At 40.3% G+C, this 24093-nt stretch overlaps 2 protein-coding genes across 2 annotated transcripts in view; one reads left to right on the forward strand and one right to left on the reverse strand.

Moving 5' to 3' along the window:
- Nucleotides 1-7602: 7602 nt before the first annotated feature.
- LOC308375599 (adrenocorticotropic hormone receptor-like) lies at nt 7603-8526 on the forward strand (the record flags this gene model as incomplete). The annotated part of the gene is made up of 1 exon (XM_080851763.1): nt 7603-8526. The coding sequence occupies one exon, from the start codon at nt 7603-7605 to the stop codon at nt 8524-8526; it is 924 nt and encodes a 307-aa protein (XP_080707889.1).
- A 4576-nt stretch (nt 8527-13102) lies between these two features.
- Nucleotides 13103-24093, reverse strand: part of cep192 (centrosomal protein 192) — a gene marked incomplete at its 3' end in the record, with an annotated part of 74481 nt that continues 63490 nt past the window's right edge. The window contains exons 35-39 of the mRNA XM_080851764.1: nt 23867-23986; nt 19166-19275; nt 18941-19067; nt 17890-17948; nt 13103-13235 (exon numbers count right to left, since the gene is read on the reverse strand). Of these exons, the coding sequence (XP_080707890.1) occupies nt 13103-13235; nt 17890-17948; nt 18941-19067; nt 19166-19275; nt 23867-23986 (549 nt within the window). The remainder of the gene's footprint in view (nt 13236-17889; nt 17949-18940; nt 19068-19165; nt 19276-23866; nt 23987-24093) is intronic.

The following is a 24093-nucleotide window of genomic DNA, read 5'->3' on the forward strand; positions in this document are numbered from 1 at the left end:
AGGTCAATAATAATACTTTTTTACTATAGTAAATGTGATGTTTCGGTAGTGACAATTTTTGGAAGAGGAAAAACATTCCGACACATTCTGAAAATACAATATAAAACTTGACTGTTCTTTTACTAGATATGTGTACTTTAGATATGGTACAATATACATACGGACAAAGTTTTGGGAATAAACCATAAAAAAATTCAAAATATATCCGACATGACTTTGCATCAATTCGGTAGAATGGCCCATAAAGGGAAAAAAGCAGTGGTCCAAGGACAGAGCCTTGTGGGTCATAGTTTGTCATAGTTTCAAAGTAAGGGAATTTCAACTGGTTTCGCTTGGCTAGTTTAAGACGCTAATATCGCGTTAGCGATGTAGCAATTCTTCCCATCTGTTGCATCTAACTTAGCTCAGCACTGACTCCACAGAGCAGCGGTAAAAGGACACTAACAGTTCCTGTTTTAATTTATTTTTCCTGAGTAACCTCAGGAAATACAGCCTCTGTTGTGCCTTTTTCAGCAGTGCATTGGTGTTGTGTTTCCAGGAAAAGTCCTCCTCAATATGAGTGCCCAGGAACCTAAAGTCTGATACCCTCTCCACTTGCTCCCCATTTATAACAATAGGCTGCATGTCTGATGTATTCCTCCTAAAATCTACTAACAGCTATTTTGTCTTGGAGGTGTTGAGGACCAGATTGTTTAAGGTGCACCATGTTGACAGCCTTTGCACCTCCTCCCTGTATGCAGTCTCATCTCCTCCTGAGATGAGCCCCACCACAGTTGTATCATCTGCAAACTTAATGATGGCATTGCTCGGGTGGGTTGGGGTGCAGTCATGGGTATAGATGGTGTAGAGAAGGGGGCTCAACACGCAGCCCAGTGGGGAGCCGGTGCTGATGCTGAGAGCTGAGGAGAGATGGGATCCTACTCTAACCCTCTTGGAACGGTCTGTCAGGAAGTTTTTGATCCAGAAGCAGATTTGTTGTGAAAGCCCTAAGTCCATCAATTTTGTGACCAGTCTGCTCGGTAAGATTGTGTTGAAAGCAGAGCTGAAGTCTATGAAGAGCAGCCTGGCGTAGTTCCCTCTCTGTTCCACGTGTGTAAGAGTGGTGTGGAGAGCTGTGGCAATAGCATCTTACTGTAGCCCTGTTAGCTCTGTATGCAAACTGGTGGGAGTCAAAAGTGGGTGGCAGGCTTGTTGTGATATGACTCCGGACCAGTTTCTCAAAACACTTCATGATGATCGGTGTCAGTGCCCCTGGTCGGTAGTCATTAGGGGTGCTGGCAGTGGTCTTTTTGGTAGAGGAATGATTGTGGAGGACTTCAGGCAGGGTGGAATCAAGCACTGGGATAGGGACTGATTGAATATGTGAGTGAACACACCAGCCAGTTGGTCTCTGTGCTATTCAGAGGCAGTGAGTCAAACATCAAGCATGTGTAACACAAAACGGTAAATAAGCTACTTCGGCAGACAGTAGTAACCGGGAGTCTTAGGGCAAATATACATAACACAGTAATATGCCTACGGACCCTGGTATGGCAATAGCACAGAGCCCATTCTCCATAATAAAAGTCATTGTAGCGCATTAAAGCTGTTATTTTAAGGTTAGATTGCCAATCCTTACCCTTAAGTACAATTGCTAAATACTGCTACTTTAAGGTATTAGAGTTCCTTACATTCAGAGGCTGTTCAAAGGTTGCTCACGTTCTGAACTTCTACAGTCAAGTAAATAAACATGATGATGTCAGTGAGTTGCAAAAAATAATCTATTACTACCGCGGTTATAGGGGGCAAGGACAGAAGAATTGTGGTCCATTCTCCATCTGGCATCTGGTCGGGTTTACCCAGCTAAGCCTCGTTTTCCATTTCAAAGGCGAATTACAAAAATGAAGGCTACCACTCGCAAAAAAGTGAAGACAATCAATGTTCAACTGTGGTGTTTGCAATAAATGACTCGAGAAGGTCTTTTAAATGAATTATTCCTTGTCGGCTGAATCGGTAGCGCTCATAAAAAAAAGGGGCGTTTTCTTTTTTTAGCCTGGAATTTAGCTCGCTAAACTGCTTAGCGAGCTACGCCGAACAGTACCCAGCACAACCTTGTAGACTAGTCATGTTTTAGCACCACTGCGTAAGTTCTGTATATAATATTTCATGCTAGCCTTAATAACCTACAAAGATTCTTTATTCTTATTCTTTATTACGCCTCTGGCGAGAGACTCTGCAGAGCTAGAATAGCATAGCTAAAATAAGATCATAATGGCCTTTTGGGACGTTTTGGTCAACATTATTAGAGTATGTGCTGGCGTTTGTTAGCTATCTAGGATAGTACAACGTGCACATTTTACAGACGGTAACATTAACATTTTGATTTTAACATTAACAAATTTGTTTGGAGAGACTAGTGATGTACCAGTGGTAATACTTTTAGTTGACACGAGCCTTACTGTTTGGGAATCCATTTCTTTCAACTAGATAGCTTAGTTAGGATAGTTCGCTAGCTAGCTTCAAGCAGATTAATTAACTTTGGAGCAGCAATGGGCCTATGTGTGTTTGTTGATCTTCGGTATATTTAGTTGGGAGTGGGGTCTCCCACACAGTTTAATCCACGGCCGGCAGCTTCCTCCTGTGTTGTGGGCATTGGAAATGCAAAAAAAACGACGCCTCCCTCTAATCTCTCACGTTGCGTACACACTGGGGGCGAATTTTCATAGGCGGTATTTCGCCTAGGGGTCGTGGTCAGCAAAATCAGTTTGGTTGTCATGTAGCGAGTGTCAAGTAGCAGGTTCGGCTGCATTGCAGCGCTAATAGCATTTTAGCAGCTAGCTTCTACATTCATCTTCAATTAACATTTACGTTAACGCAAGCCCATTTTAACGCCGTTAATTTTTTTATTGCGCGATTAACGCGTTGTAAAAAAAAAACTTTTTTAGATTAAAGTTCTTTTTGCTCTCCCAAACTGTGTAGTATGCTAACGTTACGTTTCAGTGAATGGTGAGCGCGATACAGCGAAATGGATGATAAAAAGCTTCTGAATAGAAAATGTACATTCAAAAGTTGTGTTGTGCAAAAAAAGCGAGCTTCACTGTTGTCTGAAAATGTCAACAGACAGCTGGCTGAAAGCACAGAAGTAGTAGGCTTACCTTTTATTGGTAACCTAACTGTTACGGTTCATTGTTTTTGAAATAAGAGGCCTGACTTCTATGTTCACAGCAAACTTGAAAAAAAGAAAATATTAAGCCATGGTTTAACTGCACTATAGGCTGAGTCCTTGTTTATCTGAAATGTGCATTTTGTAATTAAATTTTGTACCGCCCTGTTTGGCAATGTTGTTTTTCAATAAAATAAAACATTGCATAAAGCAAGACAATCCACTTTTCCATGTTGACAAGAGCATTAAAAAAAAAAAAATTATGATTGAAGGGACATTTAGAATAGATAAAAATGTGCGATTAATACATTTACAATTAATCGCGATTCATTTTGAGTTAACTATGACCAAAATGCGATTAATCGCGATTAAATATTTTAATCGTTTGACAGCACTACTTTATTCACATACAAATATTTCCAGTTAAACAGACTCCCGAGACCCAGGATTAGCAGCTAGCTTCTACATTGATCTTCAATTAAAGCGTTTGCACCAAGCTAGCAATAACGGTCGAGAGCTTAATTTAAGACCTACAATATTCAGTTTGCCCTGACAGTGTTCGTATAGTATATAAACAATAAACCGAGTCGATGTAGACATATAAAAGTCGTGTAAACACCTGTATTCAGCTTTATTCACATCAAATATTTTCCAATAACAGACTCCGAGGCTCCGCCATTTTCTTTGGATTTTTTTGATTACACCCGCCCTTCTGCACAATGCCGAGCTCCAATTCTGACACACGCCGAGCTGATTGGTTACCGCCTGGTATACATTTGCATAAAGTTAAAGGTTCGTCAACTTTGAAAGTCAGGCGGCGGCGAATCTGGGCTCAACAGGCGAACATCGTCTCCATTCTTTCCCAATAGGGGCGGGACGAATTTCGTCTGTATGTGAACGAGGCGTCAGGGTACCTTGTGTCAGATCTACAAGTCCCTTAGGCACACCGTTTCACCATGTTGCTCAGACCTCAAAGTTGAGAAGCAGTTGCTAAGGTATGATTGGACGAGGGCTGTTCTAGGGAGGAGTTTTGCAAACGGTCAATTACCTTTAGTCTAGTGAAAAAAATTGCACATTTTCCTATTGTGGCATTACCTAGTGGGGAAATTACTTTATTTTGAAGTGCTTCAAGATAGGGTCTTGCGTCTAACCACCAAATTTGGTATTGATACACCCAATTATGACACCAGTTTGTATTTGGCATCTTTAATAACATCATCAATAACGATCATGTTTTTAGATCAGACTTTAATACTAAAAGCGTGTTTTTTCAAGTGGTCAAATGACTGCTTGTGGCAATCGGAGATCACTCAGCTAAATTTCATGTCAGTGTTTACTCTAGCCAAGTAAATGTCAGACTCAGTAGTTTGTTCTGTTCCCATACCCATCAACCGTGTTGAGATGTATAGCAGATTATAATCACTAAATTGCTGGCTATCAGAATGGTGTTCATGTAACAATGTAGGCTTTATTGTCAACTGGCAAACATCCTGGAGGAAGCATGGGCTTCTGCAGAGAGATGGTATCCGTCCCTCCCGGGAGAGTGCTATTCTCCGCTCTAGAAATCTAACACATTACCTAGCTGAAGAAAATTGTAGACAATCCAACATTCCAGTAGGCCAAACTTCTGCCCTGTACTCTGCTGTCCCAATAGAATCATTTACAATTGGCAAACCAAAATAGCAGTAAAGTAGCCTTGCTTTCATCATTAGTGACAAGAACAAACTGACATTCACCTCAACCTTGGTGCTGTTGGCACCCAGGGACAGAATAACAGTAAAACAGTTGTGTTTATGTTTCTTCCCACCTACCTTGTATCACACTAACGTAGTGTCTCTCTGGAGCCATTTCAGGATTCCATCAGAAAAAGACAAAACAGATCTTGTGAAGATCAATGAGAAAACAAGGTTTAAGGTATGGAAATAATATTTTTTTTCCTGAAATTTAAAGTGAACAGAAAATTAATGGATACTATTATATGATCTGTAATCATACAAAGCTAAATAGTAAAATTACTGCTTGACATTAATAACCTTCTATTGTAATTAATGTAATTATTATTAGTATACTACAAGAGTTAGTTCAGTTCCTGCATTTGAGCTGCCTGTTCTTGACAGTATGCAATCGTATTTCCTTTTTTGCTTCATTATATCGCCATTTAAAGAGGCATATGTTATGGTTTTGTTTAAACCTTGTGAGATAACTAGCTCATAGCCAACATATTTGCTTTGCAAACACCAACAGCAGCACAGCTTGTACTGATCAAAGCTTGCTAGCTTGCTAATTGATCTGTTTCAGCAATATATTCTGGTATTCATCAGGAGGTTTTTACATTTTAAATGTTTTGCTGAAATGTCTACCCAGAGCACAAATCAACATTGTTACTGTGTAACTAGTGGGAACACAAGGTGGGTTAATCTGTCTTTTACAGACCATGTATCATCAAAACCTTTCATTGGTCTTCATGATAAATAGTTTTCTATGAGAAAAGGTTCTCGTTGACCTACTTTCCTTTGTTTGCAGATTACCATTTGGTGGACATTTGACTAAATTTAACTCTTGCCTTGGTACATTCAACCCCTTTAATCAGGATCTGGCATACTAATATATTTGTTTATTTGTTTTGGAATTGTGTACACAATGATTTCATATTTGCTCCAACTTCGCACCCCTGCTGTCCCCTATACTGCCCTAGAGCTAAAGATTCTCATTACTCCATTATGTTTGTTTGAGGAGAATGTTAAATTGGGAAAGGGCCATCATGGACTGAAGAAATCGAACCCCGAAAAAGTAATCTAATTTGAGAGGTTTCACCAACATCATAAAGAAAACATTTTTACAGCATAGCAAGGTGTCAGTTCTCAGGCAATGTACCTGACTTCAAGGAGCTATACGCAGTTCAGTTCTGGTTCAGCAAACCAAATGATTTCGTACTCGACACTCGAGGCAGATTCGGGCAGTCTGTAACTACTTCGTCCACCCCTACCTCTTCTCTCTTCTCAGAAGTCACCCAAAAGTTTGGCAAAGATGGCAGAGGCTAAAAGCTACATATGCATGAACATTAAGTCACTAGTCGAGGTCAATAGACTCTTATAGGTCCATTCATATTAACTCATGGACTTGCTACTAACTAGAGGGTAGCCAAGCTTGCAGATGCCTCCTATGGCCTGGCCTGATGTACAGAGTGGTACTACGAGACAGGTCAGACTGACACTATCTGTTGATATTTTTAGTTAATTTTGGAATGTTTTAAACTAAAATTCTGGAATAAAGCGCCTTTAAAGGTAAGTCCTCGATTCGGGTTAAAGATTATTGACATTTGAGTTCAATGGCCAATCAAGTTACACCACTCCCTTCTGTGGTCCTTCAGCAACATGTTTATTGACTGGAAAAGTGTATGGCTTAGCGCCAGCCCCTTTTCTTGTTTCCTTTTCACAGACCCAGGACTGTGTACCAGAGTTTATTAGTATATTAGATTATGATACTGTACCTTTAAGTATATGAGATTATGATACTGCACCTTTCAGTTGATTAGATTATGATACAGCACCTTTCAGTATTTTAGATTATGATACTTCACCTTTCAATATATTAGATTATGATACTGCACCTTTCAATATATTAGATTATGATACTGCACCTTTAAGTATATGAGATTATGATACTGCACCTTTCAGTATATGAGATTATGACACTGCACCTTTCAGTTTATTAGATTATGATTCTGCACCTTACATGCGTAAACACTTTGTCACACAAACATTAGGGGGTAATCAGTTGCACAAGCAAAATAGTCAGTCTTACAAAACTTTTTTTGCACATGCCAAACTTTTTTTTTTTTGCAAAGACCCTGGTTACAATTTATCGGTCGGTTTTGTCCTTGGCTAGTCTGCACCCCCTATACAGAGACCCTTTCATTAATACTTGGCTGTCCCCGACAACTGCACCGTCATGGTTTTCTGCTTGACCTTACATGACCCGTTTTTACAAAACTGCTCCATGTTCACCACACCACTGTATTACAACCATTGTATTTTTTCACTTCAGAGACAAAACATGAGTGGAGGACATGAGACAGACCAGGATAGAGGACATGAGATGAAATCATGAGAATTAAATTTCTTGTTATAATATAGAAATATCAAGTTATATCCAATAAACAAAATGTTTTCTCAATGCCTTTGCATAGATCTCTATGAACCAGGCTCTTCAAAACTTATGTTTGAAGTTTGGTGGTTACAGGGATAATTTTAAATGCACAGAATTTAGAAATAAACACCAGCAATCTGATATATTAATCATCTACATTTTAAGGATTTCACCATGATGGGTCTCATACTTGTATTTGTATCTGGCATAAAGCATGTTTTCTTTAGCTCCACCAAAACAAACTGGACTGCTTGAAAGCATTGTATATTGTTGTTCATTCTTTTCCAGAACTATTTGTGAGACTGAGCGACATGAACAGGTATATCATCTCTACCACAGCTGCATCTGTGACCACTGACTGCCAGGAGGTGTACGTCCCTAATGAGGTCTTCCTGGTTGTTGGAGTGTTGAGTCTGGCTGAGAACCTCCTGGTAGTTCTTGCCGTGATATGCACCCCTAAACTTCACTCTCCTATGTACCTGTTCATCTGCAATCTAGCTGCCTTCAACACTCTCTCCAGCCTGTGCATGGCTTGGGAGAGCATCATGCTAGCCTTCTCTGCTGCCGGCCACTTGGACACGCGGGGGACATTGGAGCGTCACCTTGATGATGTGACGGACTCTCTACTATGCACGTCCTTTCTGGGTTCTTTCTGCAGTTTCCTGGTGATTGCCGTGGACCGCTACATTACTATATTTCATGCTCTGCGGTATCATGTCATTGTGACGTGCCGACGGGCAATCATGGTGCTAGGGATGACCTGGGCACTGTGTGGCACTAGTGGAGCACTTATCATAAGGTTCTCTCATACCACCGATACTGCCAAGGTGACCTTCATGGTCATGTTTCTTCTGGCGCTGCTCCTCATCCTCCCCCTCTACGGACACATGTTTCTTCTTGCACGGAAACATGCAGGACACATTGCTTCTTTACCAGGAGCTACGGGAGCAGGACGAGCTTGCCTCCCTGGCTGGAGGAGCATGCAGGCGGCTGTGACACTCTCCATCCTATTTGGTGTATTTATGGTGTGCTGGGCACCTTTTTTCCTGCACCTGTTGTTGTTAATGTTGTGCCCACAAGACCCTTACTGTGAATGCTATCGTTCCTTGTTTCAGCTGCACCTTTTGCTGTCAGTCAGCCATGCGGTGATTGACCCCACAATCTATGCCTTTCGCAGTCAAGAACTCAGGCGTTCATTTCGGAGGATGTTGCGATACCCAATTCTGAGGATATAAAATCATGTTTCCAAGCATGCCTAGCACCATCATTCATCGGTCAACTTTTACAGTTACTAGAGACATTAGTCATAGACATTCTATTCAGCTTCAACAGTCTCAAGTTTACACACCCAGTCATTCAACTAAGGCATAGGCATCACTTCCACACTCAATCTATTATTGTACTGGTTTTTAGAAAATTAAAAGGTTTGTGAGCACTGGAACTAGTCACCAATGGATTTTATGTTGGGTTGGATTTACCTCGCATGTTAGATATTGTGATAAATCTCTCTGCAGATGGACAGACACTTACTACACCATGGAGTTTGCTCAATAGGGTAAGTGTAAGAGAAACTTTTGATGGAGCGCCTGCGATGTGCAGAAAAGAGAGGCTAAAGAAATGAATGCCACTGATGTTTATTTTATTTTTGAAATTTGATTCAATTAAATTGTATTTATATAGCGCCATAACAATACAATTGTCTCTAGGTGCTTTACAGAGCCCAGAGCCTGAACCCCCTTAGTGCAAGCGCAATAGCAACATGGCAAGAAAAAACTCCTTCTACAGGTAGACCAGGTGGAGAGACTACAGCAGGAGATAGTCTAGAATAGGAGGGAAAGAAAAGGAGCAGAGTGAGTGGGTAGAGTTTGGCTGTCCATATGCGTAGATGAGGAGTGGTGGGGGTGAGGAGCAATGTTTCCACTTCCATCAGCAATTGGAACATGCTATAAGGGAGAGAGATTTTTTTTTTTTTTTTTTTTTTAGTAGACATTAATTTCAGAAACAGATAAGGAGATACCTTTGGGTAGTAGATTTAACAGTAGGCAATATGGCTATTTTATCAGTGTTATTATAGGCATTAGCAATGTGATATGAAAGGAGAGAGAGAGAGAGAGGGAGAAGATATGTTTAGTTATGCTGGCATTTAGCATTTTGTTTGGTATGGTACATTGAGACTATTTTGATTTGGATGTGGAAGCGGGGCTAAGTGACGTCACGTGTGAAAAATAATACAGTAATATCTTTAAAACCATATTAGCACAAATATTTCTTTTGACAGCCCAAACGATAGACTATTTTTATGAGATTTGGACGCGGACAGGGGGCTGGTTACATAAGAAGTGGGACGTGACGTCACAGCCCAGTAAATTTAATTTTGAATTACTCAAAACCCTTAATAGCACATACGGTGATTTTTACGGCACAAACCAACAGCAGTGGTATTTTGATAGCTTGAATGATACGGGGGCCAACTTCACAAAGGTAGCTTATACATACAGTGCCACTTGAAAGTATGTGAACCCCTTGAGCACTTAAGCGTTTTCTGTTGTTTTACCATGATTTTTCATTTTTTTATCACCAATTTTCCATAGATGAAATGTCAGGTTTATGTTTATCATTTGCGTGTACTTGTTTAGAGGAAATTGTTTGAGTAGCCGAAAAACTACATGAAACATGGAATTAGTCCATTTCAAAAGTAAGTGAACCCCCAGCTGAATTGATAAAGTCAAGCAGGTAACAGATTCAGTGAAACTTATTTGGGTGATTAATTAGTCAATTGAGCAAACCGATCATCTGAGACATCCTTAGGGAAAGGTTTGGGCAACACAGATTAAAAGAGAGAGGAAACCAACCAAACTACTGTAGTGCCAAGGTGTACCCACACAGATCAACAATGCCGAGAGGAAACGAGATATCCGAGAACATCAGGAAGAAGGTACTGACAGCCCATCAGTCTTGGGAAAGCTATAAGACCATCTCCAAAAGATTCCAGCTCCATCCATCCATCCAAGACAAATAATTTTGAAATGGAGGGCATTCAACATGACCGCATCTCTGCCTAGAAGTGGAGGCCCATCAAGACCATCACCAAGAAGCACCAGAAGAAGAATAAATCAGGTAAAAGTCAACCCACACATCACCTCTAAAGAGTTTCGGACCTCTCTGGCAGCATCTGGGGTAAATGTACATGGGTCTACAATCAGACGAAAATTGTTGGTTTTGATCGTGACAAAATAATTCTATCTCGGACTCATCTGTTTAAAGAAGGGACTTCCAGAAGGCCTTTGGTTTATCCAAGTGCTCTCGGGCAAAGTTGAAACGGGCAGTTTTGTTCTTTCTTGAGAGCAGAGGCTTCCTTCTAGCAACCCGATCATGAATGTTATGTCTATTCAATTTTCGTCTGATTGTAGACCCATGTACATTTACCCCAGATGCTGCCAGAGAGGTCCGAAACTCTTTAGAGGTTATGTGTGGGTTGACTTTTACCTGATTTATTCTTCTTCTGGTGCTTCTTGGTGATGGTCTTGATGGGCGTCCACTTCTAGGCAGAGATGCGGTCATGTTGAATGCCCTCCATTTCTAAATGATTTGTCTTGGATGGATGGATGGAGCTGGAATCTTTTGGAGATGGTCTTATAGCTTTCCCAAGACTGATGGGCTGTCAGAACCTTCTTCCTGATGTTCTCGGATATCTCGTTTCCTTTCGGCATTGTTGATCTGTGTGGGTACACCTTGGCACTACAGTAGTTTGGTTGGTTTCCTCTCTCTTTTAATCTGTGTTGCCCAAACCTTTCCCTAAGGATGTCTCAGATGATCGGTTTGCTTAATTGACTAATTAAGCACCCAAATAAGTTTCACTGAATCTGTTACCTGCTTGACTTTACCAATTCAGCTGGGGGTTCACTTACTTTTGAAATGGACTAATTCAATGTTTCATGTAGTCTTTTGGCTACTCAAACAATTCCCTCTAAAAAAAAGTACACGCAAATGATAAACATAAACCTGACATTCCTTCTATGGAAAATTGGTGATGAAAAATTTTTAAAATCATGGTAAAACAACAGAAAACTCCTAAGTGGTCAAGGGGTTCACATACTTTAAAGTGGCACTGTATAGGCTATTTTGGGACATGCCCTTTAAAATGTCAGTTACCTTTTGAAACCGTTAAATATTTTTTCACCATATACCTTTTACATTTGCACATCAATTCAAAGTTCATTGTAATTGAAATGTTTTTGTGCCAAAGGTGACAATGTCGGAAGTACATCAAAATAGCGACATGTTTCACGTTTTCCAGATTTTTACTATTATATAAGCCTGAAGACACTTAAAGGGATAGTTCGGTTTTTAAGACATGAAGTTGTATGGCATCTTCATCACCAGTGTAATGCAATCCACGCTGACTTACCTCTGACAGCGTCCTGTGAGCAGAGTTCTTGTCCAGTTTTGGTCAAACCGAAAGTAGTCCGGCAGGTTTCTAGACCCAGGAAAATAAAACGTTTCTCTTCCCAAAACATTATGTGTTCAAAAGAGTGATATATTTGCATCCCAAAACCGTTGTAGTGGAAAAAGTCACACCTCGTTATCACTTGGCCCTATTTTCAATACGCTCGATAATGCAATCTCACAGCTAGAGTCTCTACCTGTTTGATTCGCGAAAGTTGATTCGCGAAAGTTGATTCGCGAAAGTTTGATTCACCAAAGTTGCCTGAGAGAAACGTCCATCACAGGAAAACGATGAAAACTGAGACAACATTTGATAAAATTGACATAAAGCACCGTTTTCCTGTGATGGACGTTTCTCTCAGGCAACTTTGGTGAATCAAACTTTCGCGAATCAAACAGGTAGACTCTAGCTGTGAGATTGCATTATCGAGCGTATTGAAAATAGGGCCAAGTGATAACGAGGTGTGACTTTTTCCACTACAACGGTTTTGGGATGCAAATATATCACTCTTTTGAACACATAATGTTTTGGGAAGAGAAACGTTTTATTTTCCTGGGTCTAGAAACCTGCCGGACTACTTTCGGTTTGACCAAAACTGGACGAGAACTCTGCTCACAGGACGCTGTCAGAGGTAAGTCAGCGTGGATTGCATTACACTGGTGATGTAGATGCCATACAACTTCATGTCTTAAAAACCGAACTATCCCTTTAAGAACCTCAGGCTCAACAGAAGGCTAGGATGCTGGCTTGGCAACAAGAGGCACATAACTAACAACTGATCCAAAGGGGTAATAATGTAATATACTTAAGACAAAATAAGAAATACACTCGGTAAAGTCCTGAAATGTGAGGGTAGATCTCAAAGAAATAATTCAATGATAAAAAATTAATTAAAAAAATCACTTTATTTTAAATCACAAAAATGACACAGTTAATAAATATCTGAAAACAAATAAAGCTACAAAAAAAACCTTCAGGAAAGCTACAAAATTAAGCCAATTCAGCTGAATCATTCAGCCAATGTTTAAGGCCCTCTTGTATACATACATTCTCAAATGAATGTTTAAGAAAATGCCTAAACGTGTACAAAATCAACATTAGCACGCCCCATGAGCTGATTTATGGTGCCTCATGGACCCGTTGCATTAGGAACACCAAACTTCAGTTTTAAAATCCAGATTCAGATGTTCAAGCGTCACTGAACTGCAAATCACCTCAGGCTGACAGATTGATGGTATTACTAGTACTCCACAACAGAGGCACAGGGTACCAAGATAGTGTCCTCTAGTTAACAGTAGCCCCCACAGCGACTCTGTTGATGACATCACAGAGGTCTCCAAAGACTGTATTGCTCAAAAGCAGTCTCAAGCAATGGCTTCACCTACAAGTTGAACGCAAAGGTTTGCACCTGTGCCCATCTGAACGACGAGGCAGCCCACATAGGATCCTTCAGAGGTTGGTTTGAACTGGACTGGCAGGTTGATGTAATGCTGCGATCTGATGGAGGAAAGGAAAACATGAGCTGATGTGTCCGGTGATCAACACATATACACATGAATTAAAATAACTGACTGATTAAAAAAAATAAAAAATATTCATATTTTCAGACAAGTTCTGACACAGCAATAATGCTGGTTAATTAACTAACAAAGAATATCACAGTGGCTAAAAGCAGGGTCCCTGAATTCACAGTTAACTTTTAAATGTTCTGAGGCATTCAATGACTGATCAGAAATGACAGTTTTGTCTGGTTGCTGGTCACGATAGAAAATCGATGTAAGTCATAACATAAGGCACACAGCCCATTACAGTGCCTTGTATAAGTATTCACCCCCTTGGATGTTTTACCCTTTTTATAAATCAGTCATGGTCAATGTAAGTTGGTTTTTTGGACAAAAAAAAATTTCACAAAAAAGCCCTCTTTAATGTCAAAGTGAAAACAGATTTCTATACAGATATGTAAATTAAATAAAAATATGTAATGAAAATAAGTGATTGCATAAGTATTCACCCCCTTTCCATGGACTGACCTAATTCAACAGAGGTCCAGCCAATTTGTGCTAGAAGTCTCACAATTAGTGAAATGGGGATCAGTGTGCAGTGAATGTGTCTCAAGTGATTTGATTGTAGAATAACGACACCTGTGTCTGGAAGGTCAATTCACTGGTCAGTATTCAGTAATCAGTATTCCTGGCTATTGTTACACCATGAAGACCCAAGATCACTCTAAGCAACTCAGAGAAAAGGTTGTATAAGTCAGGGGAATGATACAAAAAAATGTCCAAGGCACTAAACATCCCCTGGAATTCTGTTAAATCCATCATCAAGAAATGGATGGATTATGGCACATGTGTAAATCTGCCTAGATCAGGCCGTTCTCACAAACTGAGTGACAGTGTGCAAGAAGGAGACTAGTAAGGCCACCAACAGACCTATGACTATTTGGGTTCTTCACGAATCAAAGCTTTATGGAAGAGAGCCACTGTTGAAAAAGTATCGACTACAGTTCGCCAAAAGGCATGTGGAAGTCTCCATGGTCAAGTGGAAGAAGGTTCTGTGGTTTGATGAGACCAAAGTGGAACATTTTCCCAACAGTGGCTCTCTTCCATGAAGCTTTGATTGGTGAATAACCTAGGCAACAGTGGTGGTATGCAGAGTCTCTCCCATACCAGCTGCTGAAGCTTGAAACTTCTTCAGAGTAGTCATAGGTGTCTTGGTGGCCTCTCTTACTAGTTTCCTTCTTGCATGGTCACTCAGTTTGTAAGAACGGCCTGATCTAGGCAGATTTACACATGTGCCATATTCCTTCCATTTCTTGATGATGGATTGAACAGAATTTCAGGGGATGTTAAGTGCCTTGGACATTTTTTTCTATCCTTCCCCTGACCTATACTTTTCAATAACCTTTTCTCTGAGTTTCTTAGAGTGATCTTTGGTCTTCATGGTGTAACAGTAGCCAGGAATACTGATTACTGAATACTGACCAGTGAATGGACCTTCCAGACACAGGTGGCGTTATACTACGATCACTTGAGACACATTCACTGCACACTGATCCCCATTTCACTAATTGTGAGACTTCTAGCACCAATTGGCTGGACCTCTGTTGAATTAGGTCAGTCTATTTAAAGGGGGTGAATACTTATGCAATCACTTATTTTCATTACATATTTTTATTTAATTAACATAACTGTGTAGAAATCTGTTTTCACTTTGACATTAAAGAGGGCTATTTTGAGATTTTTTTTGTCCAAAAAGCCAATAGAATAGAAGATAGCAATAAAAGGGTAAAACATCCAAGGGGGTGAATACTTATGCAAGGCACTGTATATACTGAGGAACCTAAAGCATTAATGACAGGAAAATCGAACAACACAGAGTATGTATGATGCGTCACAAAACACGTACACCCATCCCCAACTACATGTAGAGTCAGGGGTTACACCTAATGCCCAAGTCATATTAGGAATGAGCATCAGGCTCTACAGAAATGCTCACACCATTCAGAGTGTGGGCCGCACATTCTACAACGCTGCTACATAAATGACAATAGAGTTGCAAAACTCTCTTGTGTAATTCCAAGGATTGGACCTTTGAGTCACGTCATATTAAAATGGTGATTTGGGGTCTTCTAATCTATGGTAATCTACTGACAATATCCACTGAAAAGCACATACATGTCAGTGCAAGGCAGTCATCGCTAAATTGTCTAGGACAAAGGGGGGGGGAAGTACATTTTTGAAGTACATTTTTTTAGTACAAGTGAATAACTTGCTGGGAGATCAACAAACAAAATGATCCTAATGGACAGACGGTATGGACTGCATTCAGGAGCACAACAGTTGATTCATGCGACCCAACAGCAGCTAAGCTCACTAGTCAACTACAATAACTGCTGTGAAATCCACAACTGTCAAAATGTGCTTTTTTTTTAATTTTTTTTTTTTAAGATTTACAGAATGTTATTTTTAAGGATCAAAGAAATCCCTGATGTTCTCCTGCTAATGTTCACCAGTTACAGTAGGCTACTGTGCTGTAAACAAAGGAAAGCAATCATGTTGTATTATGTGCTGCTGTTTGTACTATTAAATAGTTTTTATAGTAGCTGTAATATAAGAAAGTTGGTTTGTCAGATAAGTAATTGGTCAGACTATGAGACAGACAAGGGGCTTCAAAATGTGACCCCAGCATGTAAACTAAACAGAAATTGCTTGCCAGGTAGATCAGTTTACAAGCAGAAGTTAAATTGGGCCGGAGCGCTCCGGAGCTCAGCTCCGCCTCCTGAGGTCCACAACAAACCCCGCCGGAGCTCAGCTCCGTCTCCCTGATTGTAAAAAAATCATATACTACTTTTAATATGTTTTCATCTCCTGACTAACGCATTGCAATATGAGACTATATAAGTCACAAGACTACTCGAAGACACTGTAGCCAATCAATGAAACATGGAATTATGAGACGTGATAGGGCATTCTACTGATTCTCTCGCGAAGTGCACGTCAGTGAATGTCAAAAATCGACAGCTACAATCTTTGGTGATTGTTAAAATGGTGTGAGCGTTGTGAGCCCTCCCCCCTCCTGGGGTTTAATCTCTAGTATCAGATACAAGAATGGTAGGGAGTGTGCAATTAGGCTAGCAGAGCAAGTTAAGGGATAGACAGTGGGTTGCCAAGATGGGGATCTTCCCAAATAGTGAGCCAGCATCGACGTATAAAAACTGTGCTAATAACTAATTTACAAGGGCTTATTAATGACTTACAAAGGGTTTACAACCCAATTAATAACCTCTTTATAAACCATTTATAATGGAGTCTTATTGTAAAGTGGTACCAAATGGTTTTCTAAAGAAACATTGTTGTTGTTAGTAAGCTGTCCACCAAATAGCCACCGCTAGAATGTGTGGAGAAGGTTAGTGTTGTATGATCTGTTTTTGCTCTTCAGACTGGCGTTTTCAGCCTGAAACAATACATGAACTAAGCTAACTTTAAGAAGCAGCCAAGCAGTTTAGCCTTCACTCAGAACAGAACCTAATAGCCAACGAGCTATGCTATCCTAACCCAAAGAAAAAACATGACACCACTTTACGACAAAGTGCAGTTAAACTCGCATTAAGGGGCTCATATTCATAGGGGAACAAGGGCACAACAAACGCCTATGATGGCCAATGACGCCCGCACTAAAAAGCGAGTAACACCATACAAACCACTGGCTAGCTATCCGTTAGCAAATGTCAAATCTTGTAGACTATCGCTACCTGCTTTAATTGTTTTATTATAATTTTTGGGAAATTCATAATTTCTTAGTTCATTGACTGACAAAGGGGTCTTAAGTGTTACCTAGATTCCTATGATCTTTGCAATATAGACCTTACTGAAATAATCAAACTCAACTATAAGTTTTCCAATATTTACTTAAAAATATATTTTTGACAATAGGCTACCAGTGTAACTAAAATACTAGGCTAATATGATATATAAAGACATGTGTCCCTCTGTTGTGGTTTCAGCTCTGAATTACACAGAATATTTAAGTTCACATAGGCTAACTTAAAGTTGTTGGTGCAAAGTCATTTTGAAAAACTGTAGGCTAATAGATTTCCAATGACCCTGAAACAAGTGATGATATAAATACCAATGTCTTGCACTAATGTACTCATGAGCATACATTTTATATACTTCATGCAGCTTTATTATGTGCGAATAATAAATACGTTTCATAATTTTGTTTGATGATATTTGAAAAAAAACATTGAATTGTGGCCTTTTTGTTTGAAAAACTATTCAACCCCTACGCATACGAAGAGGAAAAAGAGCCCCTTTAGTGTAATAATGCATTAATTCATAATGTATGTGAGAGCGATATTAATAAACATGCTTTTGAAAGATGACCATTGACCGCACACAATGGCTCCCCCTCCTCACAAAAGCCAATTTAACCACTGTTTACAAGTATATTGCAAAGTCACATAATAAGTATATTGCAAAGATATATGCAAACTGAAAGTCAGAAACTATCTGAGGGGATAGTAAGCAATGAAAGGAGAGAATGAAGCAGTAGAACATTCGCTTGGAAACAGAAAGTTGTACATGAGTTTCAGACCACCAGAGAAAGAAGGCAGATGGAAAATATCCATACCAGTTGCACAACTCACCTTAAGGAATATTTGGAATGCTTGATGTGAAAGGGTGCTTTGGGGCTTATGAAGGTAAGCTGGAAGGCAAGAACAAGCCAATTACCAAATCGATAGTCTCACAACTCACACTGTTGAGAATACCTGTATTATACGGCATTCCAATATTGCAAATCTCAACTACATATTATCAAGTACTGTAGAGAATAATTTTTTTCACAAATCAGAGCGGGGATGTTTTTTTAAACGATTTTAGCAGGTCTGCCTGCATGTGTGGCGAGACCACTGCAGATGATCCAGAATGACTGTTTGATCAGCCAAAGAGGACACATGCAACTCCTCTGCTGGGAGTTCTCTTGCCTACAGGATAACCCATGGATCGGCACCTATCAATTTAAATACCACCCTTAAGAGTTAGACCTGGGCGACAAAACAATATCGATACATATCGCGATAGACACTTCCTTGATAGCAGTAATGATCACCCTAAAGTGGTAACTGGACTAGTCTTGTGTTTTACGCATCGCACCCGGTCCTTTCAAAAACTCCTTTCCCAGGTGGTGTGTGGTTCACTACAGTCTTAGTGCAGTAGTGAGTGTCTTAGTGAATGACTCCGGGCTCAGCCTGCTCTATGCTGGACAACTATGTTAGCCTGCGGTCTCTTCAGAGAAACAATCCCTTGAATGAGTGACTCATTTCAGACAGTAGAGGATTATGTATATCCTACTGTTCCAACTGAAAAACACTGCAAATGTTTCTATCCTCCATCGGGGATATTAAGTTATTTTTTGGAGAAGCACTTAAACATGGCTCTGAGCCCACAACATTGTCAAATGAGATCATACTGAGAGCATATTGCAAATTCTATTCAAAGGGATTCTTCAGCCATCCTATTAAATCAGAATTAAGCACACCTTTCACTAATTAACTTTCCTCAAGCCAACTCACTCACTCCTTAAACAATTTGCCTGAAGCGATTCTTTTTGACACTATAGGCATGTGTCGTAGTGATTATATGCTACATTAACCTAGATAGTTGTGCAGTATATGTGGAGTCCGTCTGTGAGCTTACCTCATGCGAGTCAAAGGAATTGTTGCGGAAGTTGACCTTCAGTGTTTGGGCCATGCCCAATCGTGTGGCTGGGAAAGTGTAGATATCCTGGGGAGCATATACTCTTCTAATGGGGGCCTCCTTTGACCTGGAACAACATTTGCAAAAGTCTTCAGTACGAACAGTACATCTGAGCCAAGTTATCTTTATTAAGCTCAGTATAAAACTGTAGGTGTGGATTCTTACTCAGTCTTGGTTGTAGAGTCAGGTCTCATCCTCGACATGGTGGAGGCTTCCGTTTGTGCCACAGATGAATCTCCCTCATTTACACCAGTGCCTGCTCGACTTTTAACACCCTATAAAAACAAAAGAATCAAGGAAACATAAAGTATTTTCAAATACATAATTTGGTGATTCCCTCTGCTTGTGGGTTGGAACATTTGGAAAAGTTAAGCTCGGGAATTTTGACCTTTTTTTGGGTGCAAAAGTTAGCCTTTAACAGGGAACTTAAATGTAGTTGAAGACTAGGCAAGCTTAGCTCAGCTGGACCCTGGATGCAGTTAGCTGGGAACATTGGGCCTCATTCTCGACAGCAGTTGAGAAGACTTTAACCTTTCAGAACGTAGGTTTTTTGTTTTACCAACCTACCGCAGTGGGTGAGTTTTTTTTCTGGCTGATTCACAAATGTTCTACAGAATGTTCTACGGGAACATTCTACAGTCATTGTTAAGGCTTCAAGGAAATTATTATGCAGAGTTTGCCTAATCTGAACTGCTATCTAGACGTTTTTATCAGTAGTGCATTCATTCAAAATATTAATAAAATATCAGACTAATCAACAAGTGGTTCTTTGTCAACCGTGTGATGTCATCGCACCTAGGCTGGTGCGTGCTCGTTTGTAGCGATGATGATAACGTCGTGGCACTGATCAGTTACCAGCCAGTCTCACGTGAATTTGTCATCACCTCGCCCAACATTTGATGATTGTCAGCGACTATTTCCTTTCCTCACATGGATTCAACAAAGGGTAAGTGGCCTTATAATTTATTTCTTTATGCTATCCAGAAAACATCAGAGTTGTAAGTTAGGCTATAAAAATCGATGTCAACCCGTTTGTAGGTCAATAGTGCTAGTTAGCTGGATATGACACATGTGAATGCTAGCTAGCTGAATATTACAAGTGCGAATGCAATCGCATGAATGCAAAACAATACAAATGTGAATACAATCGATGTCGAACAGATTGTAGGCCAATAGAGCTAGCTTGATGAAAATAATGTGGAAATATACTCCAGAAAGTGAACATCTCATTCCGTCCATTCAACAACAATAGCCAATTATTTTTTGCGCAAATCCAGAGCTAGACAGATGAGGCGAATGAGAAGTTAAGGTAAAATTGCCTTATAAGTGCACAGACAGCTGAGAAGACTACGGCTGCTTATGAACGCAGTTTCAAGTGTGCAGGAATGCGGCGGAAGTGTTTCCCTTACGTTGTTTTTACGAAGTCGTGTAAGCAACATTTCAGAAGAATTTCAGAAAATGATCGAGAATGAGGCCAATTGTCTGCCAGAAACGTAAACCTATGACTTTCTGTTGTTTTTGAACGTCTTTTTGTCATTACCTAGCATATTGATTACTTGTTACACTGAAGCCATGTTCATTTTAATAGTATACAAGTTTATTTGTATACAGTAAGCTAACATGTATGTATGTATGTATGTATGTATAGCTGCGTAAAAAATTAAGAGACCACTTCAAAATTATCAGTTTCTCTGGTTTTACTATGTATTGGTATGTGTTAAAGTAAAATGTACATTTTTGTTTTATTCTATAACCGACTGGCAACATTCCTACCAAATTTCAAATAAAAATATTGTCATTTTGAGCATCTATTTGCAGAAAAATGACAATTGGTCAAAATAGCAAAAAAAATGCAGTGTCTTCAGATCTCGAATAATGCAAAGTAAACAAGCTCATTCATTTTTAAACTACACAATACTAATGCTTTAAATTAGGAAGAGTTCAGAAATCAATATTTGGTGGAATAACCTTGATTTAAAATCACAACTTTCATGTGTTTTGGCATGCTCTCCACCAGTCTTTCACATTGCCGTTGGGTGACTATGCTACTCCTGGCGCAAAAATTCAAGCAGCTCGGCTTCTTTTCATGGCTTGTGACCATCCATCTTCCTCTTGATCACATTTCAGAGGTTTTTTTATGGGATTCAGGTCTCGGAATTGGGCTGGCAATGACAGGGTCCTGATCTGGTGGTCCTTCATCCACACCTTTACTGGCCTGGCTGTGTGGCATGGAGCATTGCCCTGCTGGAAAAAACTCCTCAGAGTTGGGGAACATTGTCAGAGCAAAGGGAAGTACGTTTTTCTTCCGGGACAACGTTGTACTTTGCCTGGGTGAGGTTTGTAAAAGACCATAAGGATTGAACCAAAGCCGACTGGAGGTTCTTCTAAGTTCGTCTTCGTCTAAGATGAGTCCAATTTTCAGCTTTGCCCAACACATGGTCGTCTGATGGTTAGACGGAGACCTGGAGAGGCCTACAAGCCACAGAGTCTTGCTCCTACTGTGAAATTTGGTGGAGGATCAGTGATGATCTGGGGGTGCCTCCGCAAGGCTGGAATGGGGCAGATTTGTCTTTGTGAAGGACGCATGAATCAAGCGAGGTACAAAGTTTCCCTGGAAGAAACCTTGCTTCCTTTTGCTTTGACAATGTCCCCCAACTCTGAGGAGTCTTTTTTCCAGCAGACAATGCTCCATGCCACACAGCCAGGTCAGAAGGACCACCAGATCAGGACTGTTACGGACGCTCATATTCTTGTAGTTTATTTCTAGCACCCCCTGCTGGGGCAGTTATGTTTGTACCTTTTGCTTTCACCCTTTGTTTGCTTTTCACAGGCTGATTGCCTTGTCCATTAGGCACACCTGCCGTTCCCCATTTAAGAGCACAGTTCTTACCTGAGCGATGTCTCTCAACACTCTCGGAAGGACTGCGTGACTGGTCTCCGGCTTCGCCACCGCCTCCATTACCTTTTTCCCAAATTCTCTCTCCTGCGTGGGAGCGTTACTTTTTGGCCTTCGGGTCTTTGACCAATTGTGTGCGGGAAACTAAATAAAATACCCCTGGCTTTTTCAAATTCTCGCCTGGTCCTCAATTCTTGTTTAGAGCCTAAGATGGGCCGTAACAAGGACCATGTCATGGCTAGCCCAATCTCCAGATCTGAATCCCATTTAAAAGCGGTGGAATGTGATCGAGAGGAAGATGGAAGGTCATAAGCCATCAAACAAAGCCGAGCTGCTTACATTTTTGCGCCAGGAGTAGCACACTGATTGGGGACAGTCCCATGATTCATTTCACCAAGTTTCATGTAGGCACATGTAGCGCTCTAGCGCCACCAACAGGTCAAAGTTGGACGTACGTTCACACACGTAACTTTTGACCCGTTGGCCCGATATTCAAAAATGAGGCATCCTTGGAATCCTTGGACCAGCACGAGTTCAACGCACCCTATGACGTCATTTTGCGCCATGATGGATTTTCCGCCATTTTGGATTTTATCAAAAACCTTCAAAAAGTTTCACGGGTCACAATATTTGTCCGATCAACACCAAACTTGACACACATCATCTTCAGACCAAGCCTCACAAAAATTATTGTAGTTCATCTTCGCAACTAAAACCGTTCGCCCGTGACAGCCAATCAAAGTTTGCGACGAAGTCGCCTGACAGGACGTGGGCTCATATCTCAGCAACGATTTCATATATCAAGACCAAACTTACTACATGGACCGCTTACCTCATCAGGAAGACGCTTAAGAAATTTGGTGACCTTTGACCTCTAGGTGGCGCTGTAATTACAAAAAATGCATTTTGGCCTGTAGCTGTTGACGTGTTTGGAATTTCAACTTACTAGCGGGATCTACTCATGCTCTTGGAGGTCTTTAGGTTGACACATGCAAATATGTGACATTATCATAATTGATCAGGGCGCCATATTGAGTCAAAAACACTAAAAAGCAAACACAGGTCACAAATTTGATCTGATCTTCACAAAAATTGGCGCAGACCATCATTAGACCATGCCTTATAACTGCATTAGTTTATGGAACAATCAATGAAAGCGTTCGCCAGTAGCAGCCAATCGAATTAGGCCAAACAGGAAGTGAGCTCATATCTCGGCAACCCTGTTATGTATCAAAACCAAACTTGGTACATGGACTGCTGACCCCATCTGGGGGACAATCAATACATTTGGTGACCTTTGACCTTAAATTAATCCAAAACACTAAAAAGTTAGCACAGGTCGCAAATTTGATCCGATCTTCACCAAAATTGGCACGGACTTTCTAAAGACCATGCTTTATAACTGCATTGAGTTCTGAAAGCATTCGCCATCAACAGCCAATCGAATTTGGCCGATTCGCTGCATGAACCCTCCATTGCTGCTTGCAGCTATATTTGTATTTGAAATTTGGTAGAAATGTTGTCAGTAGTTTATAGAATGAAACAAAAATATTAATTTTACTCAAACACATAATTTTGAAGTGGTCTCTTAATTTTTTCCGCGGCTGTATACTATGTATGTATGTATGTATGTATGTATGTATGTATGTATGTCCCTATGTCCCTAAACAATTGTGAATTACATTATCTAGCCATCGACCCACACTTGATTGCATCTCATTAACATCCAACACTAGTATCAAGAATGCATTGCTCTCCTGTCCGGATGTAGCAACAACTCAATAAAGAGCCTCCAACTTACACAGAACTAAGCTGCTTGCACACTCACTTAAAAAAATAAAAAGTTGCTTATACTTGGACAACAACAAAACTGTGTTCGGATTTATACTAAGTGTTGAAGTGGCTTAACTACACAGACAGCAGTTTCCACTAGTTCAAATATATAATTTAGGGTTGAAGGCTAAACTCACCATGCCACAGAGCTGGAAACGCAGACGGCTCTTCTGCTGCTGCTCCCCTACTGGGTGGCACTCCATATCCCAGAACTGGGCATAATCTCCCTCATCCCGTGGAAGAAAGGTGAAGGGCACCTGAAAAAAACAGGAGCAAACAACACTTCAGGCCATTATACATGAACTGACTATCATTTACCAAAAACAAATTTCTGTGCTAATGGAAAAGGTGAAAAAAAAAAAAA

The sequence above is a fragment of the Sprattus sprattus genome, assembly GCF_963457725.1.
Source record: "Sprattus sprattus genome assembly, chromosome: 14".
Classification (NCBI taxonomy): domain Eukaryota; kingdom Metazoa; phylum Chordata; class Actinopteri; order Clupeiformes; family Clupeidae; genus Sprattus; species Sprattus sprattus.